A 23,205-nucleotide genomic window follows, 5' to 3' on the forward strand; every position below is an offset into this window, starting at 1 on the left:
TTGTCAACATCTATCGATTCCCCATTTTATTACAAACACATATTCCATTTCCAGAGACAACACACAGTAGAAAACGCAACTTTTTAAAACAATAATTCTTGAGTGCTTAAGTAGCGGTGATGTAAATTTATCATAACAACTATGATATACACAGTTCATGTTACTTGGGAGAGAGGAGGTGGAGAGATAAGTTGGTGTGACTTACACTTTTTAAGTGTGTGCTGAAAGGTCAAGAGTCATTTTTATGCTGTACTCTCTACAGACCAGGTAAGATTAAGAGCTACACGGTAGTGTCCTTAACTACTGAGTTATTGCTCCTGTAACAGTCTGCATTGCATGAAAGTCTGACATGACTGTCACAACCTCACACTTCACTGTCAAGCACACGGGTAACAGTACTGCATTCAGTAAGTATAAATAGGATTATCTGTTAAGCCTTCTGTTATTTACAACATAATTACAACTAGAAATGTCCAAATATCCCTACAAGTGACAGTTAACATAGATTATCACAGTAAATACGGTTCTATTCAAAACCTTCACAAAAATCCACAATACACCAGCATTTTCAAGGTATAAAAATAAGTTACAAATCTGCATAAATATTTTACACAAAACAGTTATAAAATATGCTGCATTTTCTGACAAGGTTACACAAAACAGTTTTTACACCATTGGGTATTAAGAATATTTCCAGCTTGGTGCTTGTTTAAAAAAACATTCATTTAAGTTTCTGATGAACACAAACGCTTTAAAAAATGTTAGTCCCATTATATACCACACTTGGCTACAACAGTTGTTTCAGATATACAAAATTTAAGAGGGGAAAAAAAGAACTGCAGTAGCCAAGATTTACTTCCTTTTATCGCCACTTCACTCCCCCCGTTCAGCAGAGACAGATGAAGAGCGTCCCATCCCATATAGATAAACCTCCTATGAGCAAGGATTTCCCCTTAAGTATCAAGTCCACAGTTGACTCCTTACAGGCTGAGCACAAAGACAGGAGAGAAAGACAGAGAGAGGGAGAGAATGAGTTGTTCTCAGTGTGTCACGAGAGAGATTACAGTATGAGAAATGGGCTTTATCCTGGATGTTCAGACATTGAGCTGACTTCCTTTGCAGACATATTACACTGTGTATTTGAGAGCTTTTGCTGTGCTGAGCTACTGAGGTCAATTAAAGGAATAAAGACCTACGGCCAAATGTGATCTCAAATTTGAGTGAGACTAGGAAATGCCAAGGGTCCTGTCATCAAAATGGTTTGTTTCTCAAATAGCTGGCTTCACCGTATACAGGAATGGTGAAACTGTGGGCGATAAGTAATCATCAGTGATGATGTTTCACCACAGGAGAGCCAGAGCCACAGGTAATACTGAGAATGCATGAACATTTCCTTCTCATAAAGACATCAATATCGTTTAAATGTGTGGGTTACTACAATAGAGATGTGGCTTTAATAGTTGAGTAAACAAACAAGAGTAAGGCAGCAGCGCTGTGTTGTCTTCACACACAGACCAACATGACTGTGATCTTCAAAAGCTGTGTATGGATGCACAATCTTTTTAAAAAGACACTGATGATGTTACATTAATGCTTCTATATTTATGCACAAGCCTAGTCTTTCTGTACATATCTGACTACACCATTGCTGCTACAAACTATGCCAATACAACCTTTACTAATTTTAGTACTACTTTAGTACTTACTTTTTCTTTTCCTATTACCTGTGGTGTGTATTATCGTTGTAGTCCAGCACAATAGGACTTGTGTTCACAAGCCAGTTTGTGAGGTTTTGTTTGTTTTTGTGCAGGATGTACTTTAAGTTCTGTATTGTGCATTTGTAGTTTAATGTGTTGGCATCAATGAACAGGTCAAATTATTTGTGCACTCACTGTACCTAATTAACACGATTCTAAATGTTAGGCGCGAGCTACTGAAGGTGTTTCGGCCAAACACACACCATGATACTGTGTGTGTATAGAATCAATAAATCTTTAAGTGTTTCTCAATATATTTAATCTATATCTAACACATACACCAATGAACTCGTTCAACTTACCTGCGCTTCAGCCGCTTTTGAGGAAGTGCTCTGAAAACACAGAAAAAGTTTGTGAGGCTGATGTGTAAGAGCAGCTTTGTGATATATGTTATACAATGTGATAATGTGTTCGAGCTGATTTCAGCTCAAACACAGCTGATTTCGGCTCAAACACAGTTGTGACAAAATGCAAGAACCTCAACATGGAAACATTGTGGAAATAAAACAATCCTTAACTGTCACTATGTCAGTCTGTTTACATCCTTCCCATCTTACATGTACAAGGGTTTGCCTTGCTATATTTACTGCCACAGGCACCAATCACCTCATTTGTTTGGGGATTTCATGCATTAGGACAACCTTGACATAAATTGGCTGAGTGCTGACGGTTATATTCAACTATGAAACCAGAGTCCAGCAGCAGCCCCTGCAGTTACTGAGCCTTCACGTCTAATTAAAATCAGTCAGCCTGTGTGCTGATCAGCACACTTGTGTGCCATATATCTCCGGTAAGATGACCGCTCTGTTATTTTAGGCACATTGTTCCTCTTTCAGGATTCATTTTCAGCCTTTTATGGTGTACCATAAAGCTAACCTTGTTTTCTCATCTCAGTGATGAGTGTACTAGTTCAAATAATATCTTAGCTAATGTTTAGTGCAATTTGGTGCATTTGAAGACAAAGAAAATATATGGTGTGGAGTTACATTTGTGTGGTAGCAAGATATGATTTATCTTGGTTTAAAATCTGCGCATGTGTTTGCCTCTATTTTCGAAGGAGCAATGCAATTTAGACTGTATTACTTCCTCATGTAAATCTTTCCTTCTCATATCATTTATAAACTGAACAAGTTTATGCAAGTGAAATGCAGCCTCAAGTGAAAGATTCTTTAATACTTAAAATAACAGGACCTATTCATTATAACTGTTTGAGATTTATGACAAATAACAACAGCCACCATATCTGGCTAAAGCCGACATCCTCCAACAGGTTGTACAGCAGACGATATTTGACTCTTTACACACAGACAAACAAAACAAAATGTTTTTTCTTTGCACTTGTTTTTAACCTGACTGCTGGAGTCAGGAGTTGGTGCCACCTGGTGGAAGAAAGAAGAAAGACAGAGGCTCATACACGCGCACACACACATCCACATCCACATCCTCTTTCACACATGTACACACACATACACACACACACACACACACACACACACACAGGTTTGGAGGGCAAAGGCAATAGCTTTTAAACACTTTCTTGTGGCACTTTAATGTTTCACAAAATGAATCCTACTGAGGATTAGATAATATTTACACATGGGCAACATGTGTTTGGCTGAGACAAAATGGATCTACAGCAGTGTGTGACTGTGTGAGCATGTGCACAAAGAGGCCATTGGCGTCATCACACACACACACTCACCTGTAGATGTTTGGGTCTAGCAGCATGGCTGTGTCCTGCGGTAACTGGGATAAGTGCACCACTTTAGTCTTCAGCTGAGATCGCTCTGTTTCATTCACCCACACGTCAGGTAGTCTGCAAGACAACACAAAAAAAAAAAAACACGCGCACACACAGACAAACACAGAGGACATGTGGTCAGCATTTGAGCTCTAACAAGAAAGAAAGAGAAAAGGGGGAATGGAGTGGGAGTAAGGTTGAATGGAGCGGGTGAGAGGGATGGACAAAGAGCCTCATTGAGTCCAGGGCACATGTTGACACCTTCCCCTGAACACCGCGTACATTTCCATAAGTAACATGGCCTTGACTAAAGCACTGGAACTGACACACATGCACACAGGTATGCAGTCCTTCTCTCTCCTCTCTCTCTCTCTCTCTCTCTCTCTCTCTCTCTCTCACACACACACACACACACACACACAACACACACACACACAGGACAAACTGTACTATCCTCCCATGTTGTCAATTATCAAGTAACATCTACACTTTACCTTTATGATTAGCTTTTGTTCACTTGTGTACACTTCGAGATCAAACGTGGGATAGATGACAGAATGTCTGTATGTATATGTGTATACGTTTTTGTGTCCATACAAAAATGATCCAATATAAAAGTAGCTTGAAATACAGATACTGGGCACCTCAAAATCAGAGCAGCCTGCTTTTTTCATGTTTTAAAGCTCAAAGATAGAGAGATGAAAGCTTCAGAGTAACAGGCACACATGTGCACATCATGTACTGTACAGCTCAGCTGTGTCTTACTGTACCCACAGCAGTGTGATCCCCTGTGAAAGAAGGGAGTGTGCATTGGCGTGGCAATTCAAGGTGCAGAAGAGAGAAACAAAGAGCTTAGCGAATTGACTGCACCTCCCCTCCCTCCTCCAGCCTCCCCGTCTCCACCCCCAGCATTCCCCCCGTCACTATGTGCGTCATCACAGGAGCCCCGAGAGATGCAGATATACACGCACGCAAGCACACACACACACACTGCAGGCGGCAGTTAGGCAAGCAGGCAGCCACCCAGCCAAATCACTCTTTCACATGCCTAGTCAGCCCATTCAGTGGATGGTGTTCAGGTAGTGCTTCGTATGCAGCACATTCAGCGCAACTGGGTGCAGGTAGAGATGGAGAACAAATGGGGGCAAAAGTAATAGAAAACTGAGAAATAAAAGACAGGAAAAGACGGAGGTGGAGGGAGAGGGAAAGTGGAGAGGGAGGGGAAACAGCTCACTTACACAGTGGATGCAAATCCTTTTATGGCATGTTTAAGTTCTTGGAGGGTGGGGCCAGCCACATGGGACAATTTAGTAAACACTATAAAGTTCAGAAAACCACTGTAGTGTACTTATAAACTATCAAAATCTCATCTGTTGCAAAAAACAATCCTTCCAGTTATCATTGTTAAAGAAAGAATAAGGTGCAATCACTATTTGACCCAGGCATGACTAGAGGATTGTTAGAATCACAGATGGGGATTTTGAATAAACACATGCACAGACAAACACAGTATAGAACTGTTATTTCAACAAGAATTTGCATGCATACAGTACAAGCATGTGTTACAAAAGTACAAAAGAATTTATTTATTTATTTTTAGTGTTGATTCGTAAAATATAGATGAGTACTAATGAGATACAGCAGTAGCTAATTTTGCTAATGCTAATGCTAATCTTGGTCAAAGCATAGAAAAGTTTTTTTTATAGTTATTTCTAAGATACTGAGTTGTTAGTTCAGCTTCTGTATCTTTTTAATCTGTAGTGCAGGCATAAAGTGTTTGTATCCCCTTTAATGGTGGCGAGAGCAGAAAGAGGAAGTTGAAAAGAGGCAGGGACAAGACAAGAAACAGTCCCCTTCAAAGCAGCTTTAAAGTTTGGGTTAGTCTTGAATTAGTGTCCTTGTGAAAAGCAAACCTCAAATGACAGAGGAGGACCTGCAGAGTGTTAAATATGCAGTAAACACCCATGTGTGTTTGTGTACGTGCACGGTAACATGCACATTCTACTCCAGAGTCACCGTAAACATGTCAGAGCGAGTGTGCTGTGGTGCTGATGAGTTATTATATTCTGATGGATGGGAGGCACACGGGACTACTGCACTGGGGGGGGGGGGGGGGTCAGCATGTCACACATGTATCACACAAACACACATACAAGTGTTCAAATCACTCCCTTACATGCACACACACACAAACAGATTTTCCTTAAAGGCATCTCTACAAAAAGCCTCTATTCAGTCACACCAAGCCAAATAAAGACAAATGGATTTATTTATTTTCCAAAGGAGACTGTTTGGCTCACTTCTTTATGAGCCCAAAATGTATATTGTGAGTGAGGCCTCTGAAGGGAGAGCTACTGGGGGTGTCTGCCAGAGTGAAGCCCAGTCCTCACTCTGAATTGATGGTTGGCTTCAGGCCTTGACACTTCCAGTGGTGACAGGAGCTATAAGTTCATCACAAAGCAGCAAAGTGCATATTAAATCACTAACATATTAAATGGCTTTATACAGAGCTCAGGAGTTCAATGTCCCTATAAACTGCATCATTCTGCAAAGCAGAAGACAGCCGGCCCAGGGAACTGGTTCAGGGACTGGAAAGGTCACTGCAGCCTCAAGCAAACCCTGTCTGGCAAAAAGACAGGCATTGCACTACTTAAGTATAATCACAGTTCAGACAATTGCTCACTCTTTTTTATTCTATACATAAGTGTTCAGAAAGTGAAGTACCATGCAAATTCTAAAGGGGTTATTCAGTACAGTCAGGCAACACGGAGCTGCAACAAAATTGACCTGCACACAGATAACGCAAAACAAAAGTGAATTTTATAATAGCAAAAAAGTGAATTTTATAACAGCTATTATGCTCTGTTGAAAGAAAAAAGAGACATTGGTACACGATTAAAAACAAGACCAATGTATTTGTGCAAATCAACCTCACGCCAGTCTCAACCAGGATTAAGCCCTGGGTTGTATCAGGTGAATCAAAGGTAGATTTGGATATTGTTTAACAAATTCTTAAATGCTTTATTGACATCTGTCTTCATGAATGATTTGCCTGTGTGTGATTGTTTGACCCTTACTTTATTACTATTAGATCAAAGTGGCAGTTCCTCTGTTGTTTTACAACACATGCATAAACTGCAGTGAAACGTTTTCTTGCAGTTCGGTTTCTCTTTTTCTCCACCCTATAGACAAGATAAGTAACTGTTAATGATGCAGAACAAAATGACACACTACTTTCACAGTATCACAGCAATGGTGCAATTAAGCAAGCAGAAATCGGCCATATTAGTTTTATGACTCACTTGCCTATATTTACTGGCTGCTCACTCAAAATGCATTCAGCCATTCATGAACGACTGTTACTCAATGATCAAAGATAAGCATAAAGCAGGGAAAGCATTTTCACACCGTGAATAGATGTTGCTTATGGACCATTAGTGTTTTTTTGAGGTCACTGATCTCTGCCCCAAATCTGTATGCTGAATTAGTGTTGCCAACATGATGTGACGAAGTTCCTAAGATTTTTTTTCCTCCCTTGGGAGCTGTAGAGGTTTACACAATGAATAGTAATATAACCAAACTTGTCACATTTTTCCTACCTAATGATGCCCTACATAACCATGTCAAGTGAAGAAACTATTCTTAGACTCAGGTTACATGTACGTAGGTGTTAAATTTGTTTGAGGAATTATGCCTCTTTTTGGTACATTTTTTATATACTTTTTCCACTACATATTCTTTGGATTTTGTTATCTAACTAGATTGCATATTCAGATATAACACTGGAAATTGTGCCATGTGCCCAAAGTGTAAAAAACTGCCCTTCACGAGAGCCTCACTAGTTTCTGATTATTGTGCACCTTGGTAACTGCCTAAAGATAAAAAAAAACAATGAAAAAAACATTACAAACCAGCTAACAAAGGTATAAGAGATAAACTCATCTTGTGCATGATAAGCACCATGTAGTTTGTCCAAAATTATGTGCTAGGATGCCAGTGGCTCAAGGCATTCACTGTCACTGACTGTGTATTCTGCTGTTTATAATTCAAACGCATTCAGCAGCATACAGGGGAATCCATTCACCCATCCATCAAAGATTAGACAGCAATTATGGTTCTCTCTTTCTGTCTCAGCCCACCTACCCCCCTCTTCTTCCTCAGTGAGCTGCTGGTGATTCATGTTAAGAATGGTTCATGTTAATCAGTTACTCATTAATCCAAATGGAGTTAATGAGTGTCAGTCAGAATGTGAATGGTTTGCTCCAGCATTAATAAACATGACTTCCCACATTCACACAGCTAATCATTGACTCGTGACTGAGAAACATATGCGTACACACACACACACACACACACACACACACACTCACAGACACACACACACACACACACACACACACACACAGTACAGCACTTGACGTTGACCTTGGCGTTGAGGGGTCACAACACTTGATGGCTAACTATATGACGACCAGATATTTTGTTAAATACTTGGACATTCCACAAAGTCAGAGACTCAATATTAACTTGGCCAAAGTAACAATCACTACCAATCATCCATGTTTACAATTTACTGTTCGCTAAAACCTTCCCCAGGACAGTGATTGTCTCTTCATAACATAGAAAAGATATTTACTTCTCCACGTTACAGTGGTGTGAAACTATAAAAAGACCGTTATTGACATTTAAGTCTGTGTGCAGGGTGGGATTATTTTAGCCTTTCCAAAACAAAAAAAACAAAGGCAAAAGAATAAGAATTGGTTTAAAGAGAGTGTGCATCTGCCCTAATGTAAACTGCAGTCCTAATCATGTCTGGGTAACTAGCTTACTATCTAACTGGGGACTATCAGATTATCAACATTAGCAGCTCTATAAAACACTTTAGTGGAATTGGATAAGATTGCAACTCAACAACTCCAGAAACCCCCTGGAAAGTTAACTGGAATAGTGTTAGAATCACCTAACACATCTGTTAATCCTCATCCTAATGTAATCTCCCTTTAGCATTATCTACTACAATGATAAGATGGGAAAACATAATGTATGAAAAATATGAACAAACATATAAGCTAAGCAGCCAAGCAGGGTTATGTTAGATCAAAAGAACAGTCTAATCTTCATTTTTCCTTAACATATGTACAATACTCCTAGGACTAGCAACCTATATGCATAACAGAAAAGATGAAAAAACAAGGAATACATGCATACATACTATAAGTCTCCTGGTAAAACTTTATCTGTTGAGAGATAATAGAGTGACCCTCACAGTTTAAGATATCACTGTATTTCCTTCACCGCCCCTCTATGGATTGGCTATGCATATTAATGACCACAGCACTCGCCCACTGCTGGGCAAATGTATGATTCAGTAGCACCACTGATTTCTCCTGCACGGACCAAGCCAAAAGGCATTTCCCTCTTGTTTTCTATCTGTTTTATTTTCTCCCCCTCATTCATTCTCTCTGGTTTCATTCTGCCTCTTCTTCACATTTCTCTCTCCCATAATCATTTTGTTCCCACTCCCATTTCTCACTTTCCTCAATTCTCTGTCTCCCCAATTCCTTCCCTTATCCATTCTGCCACTGAGTCTCAGTATCAATCTCCATCTGTGTCTCTCTGTTTGGAATTAATCTGACGAGTCTTTCCTGATCTCCAAACTTCATCTTTCTCTTCCACTCCCTTTCCCTCATTATTTCTCTATGCACCATATTAAACTCCCACATGCGGGGTGAGGAGGAGATTGCAGAGGTGGATCAGAGAGGGGGGAAGGAAAGGAGGGGAAGGAAGATGGGAGGCTGAAGCAGCAGAAGACTGAGAGTACAAGGGTTTAGGCTACAGTATGTTCATTGGAGGCTGTCAGCTGCAATCTACCTCAAGAAGCATCATCCAGGTTTCTTTACCCAGTGCCATCATTGCTCTTCTTTTCACTGAACCTATTTTTCTTTTTGTTTTTCAACCACTTCTTTGTCTCTTTTGACCTTCTTTCTCCCCATCCTTCCTCTCATCTCCCACCTCTTTTTTGCCCTCAATCAAAATTTTCAATCCTCCTCTCTTTCATTCTTCCCCTCTTTTCTCTCTGATCATCATCAGAGGCCGTGCAGTCAAACCCTTTAATGGGAGTATGGGAGTGTTAGAAGTGTGGTGGGAGCTTCCCTTGAGCAAAACCCTGCTGTGAATCACAGCGTGTGAAGCTCTTATGTTCTGTGAGACAGACCCATTTAATTTTGAGCACAGTACCGAACCTGCCTGCCCCTCTGCCCAATTGCTTAAATGAGCTGGGGCATAAATGGTGCCAAGATTCACCTCCAGTAGGCTGAGACTGATAAAGCTAGGCTGGGCATAGGTATGAAGCTAGTGGGGACTGGGCAGATCGGCTCAGACCCCTATGGGCTGAGCATTATTTTTTTTCTTTGTGGAAGTTCATCCAGAGGTTACACCAAAATGCTGTGATGGACATTTATTTCCTAAACTGGGAATTGATGAAAAATTTATTGGAAAGCCACAAAAAAAGAAGAGAATCAGCCTCCAGCTAATTTTGGATGCTGATCCACTGTTTAAAAGACACTTCAGTGGACCAATTCAAGGTTTATCTGAGTAGGACCAAGCCAAGCAGATGGTATAGAACCAGCGCCAGACCTAGAGAGGACAGAGACAGATTTTTTAATGGCTAAGTCCAGTTTTCTCTCCATCAGTGCTCCAGGCATTAATGTGGGTATCATTACACTGAGTGAGGATACTAGCTAGTAGGTATGTCTAATGTCTTCAGCTCCGTTTGAGGACAGCTCTGGGCTTTAAGCAGACGAGCTAGTGTGATACATGCTGTAAGAGGACCTGGACTCCTCACACAGAGAGTTCTCCACAACAAATATTGGACCAGCCAAGAAAGGAAGGTTGGGAAAATTTATTGCGAGCCGTGACATGAAGGAAGGCCACCACGTTGACTGCATGACTGGATGGAAAGGAGAATCATAAAACTATCAGAGAAAGATACACACACATTGTTGATGTTCACTTGTACATGCATGCACCCCTGCTGCTCGAAAAGGAAATGTTTGTGTGACAGGCACAGGCTTTACATGGTAAGAACGTGCAGGAGATTTGTACATTTGGTGCTGAGTTGGCTATTTGTAGATCAGTGACATTTTAAAAGTTATCTACAAATCTCAGACTTAATCTCTTCGCATTTTTGATATGATTAACTGCATCTATCATGCATCCACACCCTTAACTCAAAAAATCACTGCACGGAATAAAGATATAATGAATAATTTCAAGAGGTAGTTAGGTTATGTGGCAAGTTTACTCACTGAAGTATCAGCTATGCTATGCAGTACGCAGTAACAGCTACAGGGATATCCAGTGCACAGTTTTAGGGCTAGAATTCATCTTATTGGTAACAATAATAAACAAAAACAATTGGGCATTTGAGTTTGTAAATTGAACTTCATCTCCTAGTCTAGTATAACTCCTAAAACTATCTATTACATTTTGTTGGGTAAAAACAGTGCCACTGTGACCAGTTGTCATTCGAGATTTTTGATAAGTTGTCAAGCTTCTAGAAAGTTGGTAGTATCTAATAAAAGCCTATCAGAGAGCAGATGCCACAAAGAGAGATTGATGGATGAGAACAGCATGCTGCTGTTAGAAGCAACTTTCACTGAGAACGTAATGGACAATGAATGATAACCCTCCTCTCTGAAGTATTTTGGTTTAGTTTCTGTCTGCTTCCATTTTTTAACATAAATGAACTGAAACTGAGGCAAGCTCAGCGCTGAGGGCACCAGGCCCGGGCCCAGCTCCAACCATCCAAATGAGTGAACAATGCTTTGGGGATGAATGAAAGAGCAGCGGAGAACTAACTAGTCGAGCTCGCCACAGCTTAGGTAAGGTCTCTATCCTTTCTTGTTGTTGGCAACCAATAGTATTTAGTGAATGTTGTGGTACAGCCATACAGTTTAGCTGTGATCAGGTCCCCTAAACCTCACAACGCAACATTCTACTAATACTATTATTAACTGTGCTGTGACACATAGCAACACTGGTGCACCTTTCAGTGAAGACATTTTATTGCTCATGATTTATATAGTATGGTACAAATTATAGTTTAGGACACAGTTTACTCACATGTCCTCAGGTGTCCAGTGCAGGAGAATCTTCACCTTGCCAGACCCTTCTTTCCTCCTAGCCAGCACCTGCACAGATACAATCAAGTGAAAATAAAAGTTGAGTTATAGGAGACAGAAAAAGTACTGAGAGACCAAGGAAATGACTATTGCTGTCTCCTGGCTGTCATTCCACTCAGTCGGTCAATTCATCTCTGCTGCACTGCTGTCATTTGGCATATGCATAATCAAGTAACTGTAACCAGCCTCACCGTTGAAAAGTGACCACCAAATATTTATAAAAGACATATAATTTAACCTACATACTATGGTTAATTCCAAATTTCCAAGCCAAATTGTGATTTTACAAGCATCAGATTAGCAAAAATGTGTCGAATTTTTGCTCGTATTGCAGCAGTCTTGTTTGTCTGTGGAGAACCAGCTTCAAAGACATGGCCCCATCCTGGCCCCATCTCTGACGAATAATGAGGCTACATGCTTCAAATATCTCACCAAATGATACAGTGGCTGATCATTACACTAATAAGCAATGTGAGTAATCTTAATAATGCATGCAAGAGCTCAGTGAGATTTCTATTTTCGGCGGGATCTATCCCACATTCCCCTGCAACACACTGTAAGACCAAGGAATTCAAATTCAGACAAAGGTTTGATATCTCCTAAGTATTTGGACTTAACTGAGGACTGCTCATCACAGCTGGTACTGTAGAGAGCCAAGAAGATAGAGAAGGGGTACAGACTGAGCAGTTACCACCATAAACAAGTCACTGCTCTTGTCATGAATTATGTTAGCACCAGACGCTTCAACACTTTAAACAAGAGTGCATCTGAGACTAGCAACCAGTGTCTTGTTTGCTGCAGTAACATGGCCTGATGTGGTCATTGTATCTGTGTTTTCGTGTTTTGTTACCTGGTTTAACTAATCAGGACTTAATCTGCCAACACAACCACAAACTTCAAGGCCTTTCCTCTTGTGAAAATACACTCAAAGCAATACCAGATTTCCTGAATAGCTGGCCCTTTTTATGTATAACATTTCATCTATCACGCTGTGTTGGTTTATAGTAAAACTGGTCTGGAATCCACACAAATATTGTCAGTGGGGAAAAGAAAAGCTAGAAAAATAACCAGGAGTGTCAAAAATAGGCACAGATATAACCTCTTGCGTCAATCGGCTCTTTTTTGTGAGGAATGTCTATTTTTAGGATAGTGAATGAGTTCACATGTGAAGAACTTCTCTTACGCACATGAATATCTGAAATTATTTTTATGACTCTAGGGACTGGCTGTGGCATTGATGGAAACTGGTTTGAGGACAGGAGGGAGGAGGCTCCACTGAGACAAGAGACACAGACAGAGACAGAGACCTAGAATCACTCTTCTCCTCCTCCTACTTTTCCCACCCTCCCATGCTTTAGCCAAAATATGTATTCATTTCTTTGTTTTATAGAACCTCAAATAATTTTATCTATCTCACTTTTATGACAATTTTGCATATTCTTATGCTCAAATCCACGTTTTTATCTTCTGTCCGGTACAAAGCAAAAATCTGCATGTTGTTTTTCTCTTTCCATACTTTATTTGAGCTAATGTGTTGGGAAATAGCTCACTCCCTTCTGCACTCAATGCAGGAGGGGCTTTGCGAAAGACGTGCAAATCTATATTTATATTCTGATAAGCTTCCAGGTAGAGTTGTCTAGAAGAAGTATTTAGGAAAACAAATGGGACACAAACACATCTAGTTACAGACTGATTAACTTTTTGGAAGAAATATTTAGGCTTGGCAGATATGATTTTTGTTTTTCTTGGCTCTGTGCCATAACATTTGTCTGTGAAAAGCTTTGTAAATAGCAGCCAAGTTGGCAAATCAACTATGTTGTTGCCTCTTGTCAGTAATATAGTGCTCACACATAAAACTCCTCAGAGTGGACAAGAGAACAAGTAGGGAGGAGCAAAGCAGCAGTAACAGCATGAGTGATGAACCTGAGAAAAATGACTAAGCCTTGAACAGAAATACTTATAATACGAAATCTAAACCCTTTCTATGACATATAAAAACAAATATGAGTTCTAGAGTCTGACTTGAAAGGGAAAAGCTGAGATCTCTGAATCCTCGTTCTGTCAGTGACTCATAGAAAGGATAGGATAGAGTGAAACATTGAGTAGGGGCATCCTGCTGTCTGCAGGGTATTCTTCAAAACACACAAGTGGACATTTAAGTGAGATGGTTAGATTATGGTGTTAGGCCCCTGTCTTACTCCACATTCCCTGTCATTCAGCTACTGTGACGTTGTACAGATTTTATATTCACAAATAAAAATTCTGTAAATCGCAAAGAAATCCCTACCTTTCCTTTCAATGTGTCCATAAAGGGGACCACAAATGTGTGTAATTATTGTCTTAATACTCAGAATTATCTAACCATCTAACTTTTATTCTTTCATTGAATTATTTTCTCTTTGTCCTTTTCTGTTTATTTTTACTGATTTTTCATTAGTCTCACCTCACAAATTATCACGGCCTCTCAATTTTTCTTGGTTATCTGCCCCTGCCTTTATCTGCTAACTTTCCTCCAAGGCTTGGATACTACTGCTGTTCCACTGTAAATTCATGTGTCAGACAAGACAAGTTCTCACAGACAACAGGGCCTGGTTGCAACATTTGTCTGAATCTGATGCTGGCTGCAAAGGGCCTTACAGTGAGTGTCTCAAGCCCTACAGCTGAGCTGCTTTACTGCCGTTTTAATTAAAAATGCATAGCTGTTAACCTGCGCCCTCAGGCTCCTCACAGCACCAGGTTAATAATCACAAACCCAGGCTACACTTGAAGGGGCCATGACCATGTATGTAAAGGCTGAAGATGAAGAAGTGGGCTTGTGTTTAAGCAGCATGAAGTGATTTGTGAGCTGAGTGGTTTGATGATGGCAGTTGGTGCTTTGAGGGACAGATCTTAATCCTCTATAGACCCGAGAGAGGGAGGTGAGAAAGAGAGAGAGAGAGACTGAGAGGGAGTGAGAGCAGGAGGAAATAGGGAGTTAACAGTGGATATTAGTGTGGCTCCAAAACAAGCCAGTGAAAACGGCAGGACCAAAGCTGGGGGAGGGCAGGCCTGCTAAAACTGGGTGCCTGTCTAGTGTCAAGGGGTCAAGCTGTGGATGACGCAGATTGGCGGAATAACAAAAATATCCCATCATAAACATGACTGAGTTGCTCTGGCGTGTCAGCAGGCCCGCTGGCCAAACTCCACAGAACCCCCACAGCTATGCTCCATCTCCCCAGGCCTGGGAGGGTCCACTGGGGCCTTAGGTCTGACGTAGCGCCGCCGTCCTTCTCCACCACAATCCTCCAGGGGTTAGAGGAAAGGAGATTCCATGACCCTGACCTATACTTAACCCCTTTTCCTTGTCCTTTCTCTCCAAGTCTCTGTTTCTCTCCATTTGTTACTCTCCCTCCCCTGGCTGGCTCTTCCTCCTCAGTCTATGTCCAAATATGCGGTTACCTCTCTTAACCTCTTCCCAAGCTTTATCTTCACTTTTTTTTCTCCTGAGCTTTTCTTTTAAAATTCTTGGCTGCTGGAAAGCAGTTGAGGTTTGTAGGAGCAGAGCAGAGGAGAAGAGTTGAAAGGAACTAAGCTATGAGCAAAGGAACACTGCAGTGGGGATAGCACCGGTGTCAACACTCCAATTACATTTTAACATGAACAGAAGTATTAACTGTGAGTTTGTCTACATACTCAGTGACGTGTAAATTACTGCCAGGGGAAATATATTTCAATGGGAAAGAGATGCTTGACATACTCATGTATCTGTTTGCACACAGATGTACAGAGATGGCTGTATAACCTGCAGATTTCTGTGTACAACTTAATGACGCAAGATGGAATTAAAAAAAAAAAAGTTTTGATCTCATGTAACGCAGACCAGTTTACATTTTTTGGGTGATTTTGCACATATTTGCTGTATTGTGACATAATTGATATCTGGCCTAAGGTACTTAATTAATATTATGATAATAATTTCAACATTACTGATCATCTGTGCAAACTACCGTCCTACCTGTGTGTGTGTAGTTGTGCCTTCAAATGTAGAGTATCTCTGAGTGGTTTAAGTCACATGTGAAGTGCCCCCTGAGACATTTTCACTTTTCTCTTAGGGGAGAAAATGTATATGAAATGTAGATTCTTCTGCTCATAAGCACACTAATCACTTCTGCTAGGTTAGCCACTAGAACCCAAAATAGCACACTAAATGTATAATTTACTGTTTCCTATATAAATAAATCTATTATTTATATAGGAATGAAATCACTGGGGGGAAAACACCACCAAATGGCAAAGTGCCACAAAAAAAAAAAAAAATCATACAGGCCAAATGGCCTAAGGTAAACAGAATCACTGCCACTGATAAAACAGGAAGATTTCTGTATATGACTATGCTGAGCAAAAAGTGAATGGGATTATGTGTATATTTCTTACGTACAGCATGTGAAAGAAGGGGGAGGTAGGCAGCACATGATGTCCCTCTCTTTTTCCCGCTTATAAGCAAAAATGGCACCATCATGCAATTCAAGGGCTTTGAACAGGAGACAGGGTGCTCCCTAGTGGAACTGAATAAGAATAGCAGTTATTTCAAAAAATTGCAGTTCACACCCTTCAAATCCAACATGTCACTACAGTTAACCACCATTAATATAGAATTCACTCTTTTAAGTCATTGTCAGTGAGAGATGGAGAATCTTTCACAAAAAAAGGTTTTTCCTGTGAGTGCTCATATGTGCCCTCAATAGTAAGGTGAAAAGGAGGCACTTTACTGCTCATTAATAATGTATCATGCACACGGCTCAGAATGGACCGAGCACAATACACAAAAACAATCCAATTATGTTTCCTGTGAAGCCTGATTCAGAGAAAAACAACATCAAGCCTTGGGGCGATTCACAAGGTTCACTTCAAGTGCACTGAGAAAAAATCTGCAGTGATTCTTTCACACCCCCTGTTGTTTAAAATGAAAATGACAAAAAAAAAAAGAGAGATTTCAAAAATCAAGGGTTAACAAAATGTGACCACAATCATGCATATTAGGCTAGGCAAACTGTCTATATTCATTACTGGACAGATTACGATTTAGACATAAAACAGAATAAGTACTGACTAGAATCTTTAAATATTCTCATCAATGTCTCAACAGTCATATGCTACTGCTTTGATTTGTCTGTTGTGTATAAGAATACTGCTGCTTCCAGTGCTACTACATTATGCCTGTAACACAGACTCTTGCTATATGCAGATGCAGATAGTGGTTTATGAGCTGCTCAATTCTTACACATAGTCCTCATAATGTCAGGATACTTTTAACCCCTGTGATGTGGAGTGTTGACTTAGATTGATTGCCGTTAAACATCTCCACAGTCATTAAATAAAATGTTTGTGTATCATTATCACAAATCAAATTTCCATTGATTGGCCCATGTAAGTACGTTTTACTGAATCTGAAACAAGACTTTTTCATGTTGTGCAATTCATGTTGTGATGACTGTAGTTACATGAACTAAGATTAAGGAGTGGTAAACAACATAAATAATCATTTTGCCAATATTTTGGACAGTCACCCATACAGCAGAGGAAGGTATCTGATAATTTATCCCCCTTGCAACCATTTCCTCTGAATCCCAACTGTAACTTGTTGTCTATAAACCCATTAAAAAGAAAACAGGTAGCCAAAGGCAAACACTACAAGACATTAAAAAGTAGTGAAGCACTCACCGTGCTGTGAAAGACCACGCTGTGGCCATTTCCCACACTTTCAATGTGGGTGGCGAGGTTGAGACAGATGGCCCTGTGGCGGATAGCATCCATGGTTTGAGCATCGAAGAAGTCGTGGGGTCTCGCTGGAGGGGAAGGAGGACAGACTCAGATGAGACCAGAGTCAAACACACATACCACCAGGATTCCCACTGTGCACATCAGAATCATCTCATGACTGAAAAATGCTACTCCTTTGCATTTTTAAATTTGCTTTGCAGCAACAAAAAAGTCCCAATTCAGAAAGCTATGCTAATGAGATTCTTATGGTTTAGTTTCTCTGAATAACTGCCTCACTGCACATATTAAGCAGTAAGGAAACTCAGGCCTCTTGACATTTGGTGTTAACATAAAGTACATCTATTCAGGATTTTCAGTTGAGTCCTAACCAAGGCACTGGCGCTCAAGTGGAAAATGTACATCTCTTCATTAGAGGACTTGGTGCAATAGAAATGTGCGAACTTGTAATTCTCATTTATTCCATAATCTATATCCATAATATGTTTATTTTTTTCTCTCCTAAAAGAGAAAAGAGCACTTTGCATAGGACATGTGCCTTAACCTAATGTATAAGAGATCGTTGTAAAGTCAACACAAATTTTAATCTTTAAAAACACTGTGTAATTAAAAACAGATAAGTCAGTTAAGTGTTAACAACTGTTTTACCCACGACCAGAGACAAACCTCTGATGAAGGACTGCATTCGATTGATAAATAATATTATAAACATCAGCCTCTACACTGCTGACTAACATGTTGCTTTGCAAGAGACACAGCCCTTACACATGTGGCTTCACAAATACAATTCTTGCAACAACTGCAACTTGCAACAAAGACAATAATCAACAGGAAGTGGTTAATGCAAAAATACTGACCTCAAGCCACTGGTTTGCAGCCAGTTCACTACAGGATACTTCTGTGTTCTTTCATACATTTAGATCCTTTCTTAAAAATGTTTCTTGTTGTTGAAGTCACATTACTATTGTATGGTAATGGAGCTGCAAGCTAAGACTGTTCCTTGACCTGCTGCTGTAGTCAAAGATACTTCATCTGGCATACGTAATCTATTATTAAGGGAAAAAGATGTTTCTCGTAATATACATTGACTTTTCTCAACATCTCTCATGAAATGGTTTTTGGCACTCAACTATCAACTGTTCAATGTGACAACAATCCCTCACTGCACTGCTATACAGAGTTTTTAAAATGGTCCTTTTTGGCTGAATTATAGTGGATCAGTACAAGACTTAAAACAACACAAAGACACTTTATGTGAATGGGTCATTACCACAGGCATGTTTTCTGCTCTCTGCAAGTTGATTTTGTACTCAAATGTATGTAAATTAATGACTATCTAGGGGGTAATCAATCTAAAAAGTTATGCTTGGAAAAACCTAATAACCTCAAGTATATACAATTTGTAGCTAACATACTGAAATATGCAAAATTACTGATATAGTCTTTTATTAGCCATATAAATCTTCCAACTAAAACAGCAAAGTTCACAGAAATGTAACATTCTAGAGCAGCAATTTCCAAATGTACAATTAGATTTCACTTCTGCACTTCACACAAAAGACAAAAAAAAAAAAAATAAATAACCAAAAAGTGTGCAAGTAGGAAAAAGAGCGCTGAGTTTGCATAATGCAGACTGACACAGGCTATCTGAGGCAAAGCCAGCCACCAGGGAGCCCACTATCAGTAACTACCTGGGCACAGACATGCCAGTAGAGAGAAATTATAAGAGAAGACACTCAAAAGTTGTTCTCTGAAATGCAGAACATCGCCACAGGGAGAATGTCTGTCTAGCTGCCATGTGCTTGTGTTCCTGTTTGTGTGTGTGTGTGGTCCAGCACTAGCTTCTCCAACAAAGAGATGTGGGAGGTTAGAAGCTGAAAACATCTGTTTCAGCACAACAGAAATGGCACTACATTAAAAAATGTGTTCAGCTTGTAATCCTTAAAGACAAAGAAATGGAGGGAAATCACATTGAGAAAGGTTTTGAAACAGGATTAGTTTGTGTGACTGTTAGGTACGTACGTAGGGAGCACCTGCGTTTGTTCTTGAGTTTCTTTCTCTTGTTGAGTCCAGCCTTGGAGGGTGACTCCTCCTTGAGTTTGGCCTGGCTGGACATTTTAGAGGAGCTCTGCTGACTGAAGTGACTGGGTACATGGCGAGCCAGCCCTCCCTGCGAAGCAAAGCTGGCATTGCAGCCACCAACTACACACTGCAGCAGAGCACAGAGACACAGAAAATATAGTATATTTCACACGTTATAAGACAACATTACAACTTTTTAAATAAGCTATTAATACATTTTTATGTCAGTTTAGATGCATTCACTTACACATAGATGTTGTGATACTATAAACATTACTCATAAACAGCATATTATCAAATATCAATAATGCTAATTATCATCAGGGGGGGGGCAGCTTTACCTTGAAGGGCTTATCTCCACTGTGGGTTAACATGTGTCTCTGGAGCCAGCTCTGACTGGTGGATGGTGTGTTATACACCTTACAACCCTTCCACAGGCACACAAACACCTGAGGAACACAGACAGAGACGAAGATGGGACGAAGAGTTTATATAGGAGTAGCAGGACAAATAAAAAGACAATATAAGTGGAGAAAAATGAACCAAAAAAAGTTGTACATAGTAAAACAACAGTGAAAAGGAGAGGCTATTTGTCGAGGCAGCTTGATTAATGATTGTTAGACAAGTAAAGTTGCCTATCATCCATTCTTTCTGATATATCTTGTGTTTGTCAAGAAAGAAAAATCTCAATATGTGGCCATCACAGCTGGTACATTTGAGACTTTTTAGTAAGACTTTTTAAATACTGAATGAAACCTAAAAATGTAAGGCACACTGCAAATTCTGTTTTTACTGTACAGGTGACACAGATATCAGGCCTCTAAAACAAGGCCAAGTTTGTTTATGGCTGCATTCAAAGGTTGGTTCAAAAAATGGTTTAATACACCAAAATTTTGTACAGAAGGAATATTCTAAGTGCACAGTAACTTAAAGGTGTTGCCAGCTGGGTGATCTACAAGCATTCATAGAAAACCACTTGTTTGTTATGGTCACAATACTGATAAATTAGATTTGAAACAACATTTCTTTCCAGAAACAGTGTACTCATTACTTTAGATAACTCATGCCAACACACTATGAACTGTTTAGATTTACTCTTCTCTGGCAGAAAGTAGTTGTTCTAATAATCTCTACTCCGTCTTAAGCATCTGCACTGTCAACGTTAAAAAGGAACATTAGCTTGCTAGGTCTTCAACATAGAGCTTGCCCAAAAGTTTATAGTCTACTTACCCCTCCCCGTTGGCCATCCACATGAATGCCCCTGATATGTTCTGCAAGATCAGGACTAGAATTGAAGCACTGTGGACAGAGGTCCCAGCAGCAGGTATAAGCCACTGTCTTTGTCCCGGAGGAGCTGGCACTGCTCTGTCCATTCATCATAGCAGGAGTGGAGCGTCCGCTGGACACAGTACTCTCCATCTCCATCAGGGTGCTGCTGATACTGAGAGTTAGGAGAGAGTGGAGGGTGTAGAAAGAGAGAAAGGAAGGAGAAAGAATACAGCTCCACAGTTATAAAACATGGGCACTGGGGCCATCAAGAATATCTTCATAGCTTAGATCAGGCTTTGCACAACTGTGAAGAACAGGTGCAGATATCACTCACCACATTACATAGTCACTATGCATGAAAATTTTCAAGCTGCAACTGATTTTCCATGCATGCCACTTTCATCACTCATGCCAAATCAATTAGATCATTGTATTCAGTGCTCCTAGTACTATATTATTAATTTGCTGTGCTGTCAACATCACCAAAGGGCTCACAGGGAATAGTTTACTCATCACTCATTCAACAAGTAACAGTTTCTTTCCCATTAACATTTCTAGTCCAGTGTTTTAGCCACAGTTTTATTAAAGAGATCAGTTAAATTACCTTTCAATGAATGTTTAAAACCTTCCTCCCCTTTAAATGTTGTTTTTCGTATTGATAATTCACTTGGATGTTAAGCGTGCAGCATGATGTTGTGTGTGAAATTTTAAACTAGAAATACATTTTCCTGTTCATCTGCTGAAGATGGAGAGTTTCTCTGTGTTCACTTTCAATTTAAAGCTTGTACATACAAGATGATTTTTTGACAAAAAGACTAGTTTGCATTTATGATTCACAGGAGTGTGATGGGGGAAATTCTCAAACCTCCAGCACACAGATACTGAAAATGGGCTTTTCAGAGAAGTAGGAGACATTTTGCATTCAGCCGAAAGACTTTATAATGAAGTATATTAGTGTATACACAGGTTCTGGATTTTAAATTGGGGATAAGGAGTAGTAGTAGGTGACTTTTTAAAGGAGGATGCTTAAACGTTTTTTGAAGAAAACCATATCAAATGCAAATAATTATCCAAGCTGAGCATTTTTCATATGTCTGAGGACATGTCTGGTTAAGTAGCTTAGTAGTTAATATGCAAATTTGACAAGTTATACTGAAAATGAATGGGGAGGGTAGGTTGGTTAGATTTTGGTTTATAAATGAATCGATTCTTTCATAGTTTAAACTATTAACAACAAAAACTAATTAATTGTTATTGGTCGGTCAAAGATTGGATGGAAGGACTATCACTGTCAGTAGCTACTGTAATGCGTTCACACGCAGCAAGCACTGGTCAATAGTAACCTGTAATTTCCCAGACCAACCTGTCCTCAGAGTCCATACGGCTCAACGGTTCACCATCCGAGGACGAAATCTCCACACTCGGCCGCCTCTTGTCGCCCAGCTCCCCGCCTCCGCCACTGGGTTTCTCACCGTCTTCACAAACTGTTTTGCTCTTCTCGCAGTCTATTCCCGAACACCGGCTGTCTTCTCCTGCTTCCTCCTTCGCTTCTTTCATCGTGTTATCGTTGGCAGGCTCGCTGTTACCATCTCCGGAGCTTTGCTCTGAGTCCGGCTTTTGCTCTGGTTCTTCAGGAGCGGGTGTCGCCTCTTGGTTGACCGTTACAGCGCTGTCGTGTGTCACCGCCTCGCTCGCGGCCTTGTCTGAAGCGGCTTCAGCGGGCTTCTCTTCGCCGGCCTCCGCGCCCACCTCTTCAATTTTCGGCTCTACGTTACTGCCTGGTTCCTCCGTTTCCGCTTCGGTAAGGCCCTTTTCTTTTTCCTCGCCGTTGCCCTCGTTGGTCTCAACGGTCGGTGCATCGTCCTCGACACTCAGTGCGGGTGTTTCTTCTGTAGCCGCAGCAGCCATTTCAGCGGCTTACGTACCGTGGGACACTTTCGGTATTAAAATTTAGCCGTGGCACCGTCAAATGCTTCACTGCAGAGGGAGGGCTGGGCCAAATCACACTGTATGCTCTCTGATTGGTCAGAGGCGGCACGAGGAGGGTAAACTCTGACGTTGGTATTTAAACTTTCCATGTGTTTCTTCTTTTCTTTTTAAATGGAGGAGTCACTGTTTACTACAGCAAAGGCTCCGTAGAAGCAGGGGATTCACTTTCAGGGACCATGCATAATAACTTTAGTTTTAGAGCGTTTATCTGCTTAGGGTCTTGGACAATATAATGGCTTTATTCAGGCTTACCAATTTTCCCAGTGTTCTCAACTATGATCAGTTTGTAAGAAAACCGGTCATGTGTGTGCGTTTAAGCACGCTTAACCATCCCGAACAGAATATCTCCATTACCCTTTCATCATTCATTTTTTTCTCCTCTTGCTTATGAGGGAGATATATGAACTGATGTATGATGCTTCAGTGA

The 23,205-nt window shown here is 40.4% G+C and overlaps 1 protein-coding gene across 7 annotated transcripts; it reads right to left on the reverse strand.

The window, feature by feature from the left end:
- Positions 1 to 11: 11 nt before the first annotated feature.
- On the reverse strand, positions 12 to 22,798 carry LOC108876731 (zinc finger protein aebp2). 7 transcript variants are annotated; one of them, XM_018666425.2, is made up of 9 exons: positions 22,153 to 22,797; positions 20,751 to 20,961; positions 19,862 to 19,969; positions 19,461 to 19,647; positions 17,382 to 17,506; positions 11,623 to 11,690; positions 3,460 to 3,573; positions 2,060 to 2,089; positions 12 to 987 (listed from the first exon to the last, which is right to left on the reverse strand). In XM_018666425.2, exons 1-9 carry the CDS (start codon positions 22,695 to 22,697, stop codon positions 981 to 983), a joined length of 1,395 nt encoding a protein of 464 aa, XP_018521941.1. In that variant the 5' UTR covers positions 22,698 to 22,797; the 3' UTR covers positions 12 to 980. The 7 variants fall into 7 exon arrangements, 6 of the variants coding, with proteins under 6 accessions (XP_018521941.1, XP_050929225.1, XP_050929224.1 ...); XR_007813962.1 differs by lacking the exons at positions 12 to 987; positions 2,060 to 2,089 and having other exon boundaries at positions 3,494 to 3,573; positions 19,472 to 19,647; positions 22,153 to 22,798; XM_051073268.1 differs by lacking the exons at positions 12 to 987; positions 2,060 to 2,089; positions 3,460 to 3,573 and adding an exon at positions 5,750 to 5,939.
- Between the last annotated feature and the right edge of the window lie 407 nt (positions 22,799 to 23,205).

This window comes from Lates calcarifer, linkage group LG10 (assembly GCF_001640805.2).
Source record: "Lates calcarifer isolate ASB-BC8 linkage group LG10, TLL_Latcal_v3, whole genome shotgun sequence".
NCBI classification, from domain to species: Eukaryota; Metazoa; Chordata; class Actinopteri; family Centropomidae; genus Lates; species Lates calcarifer.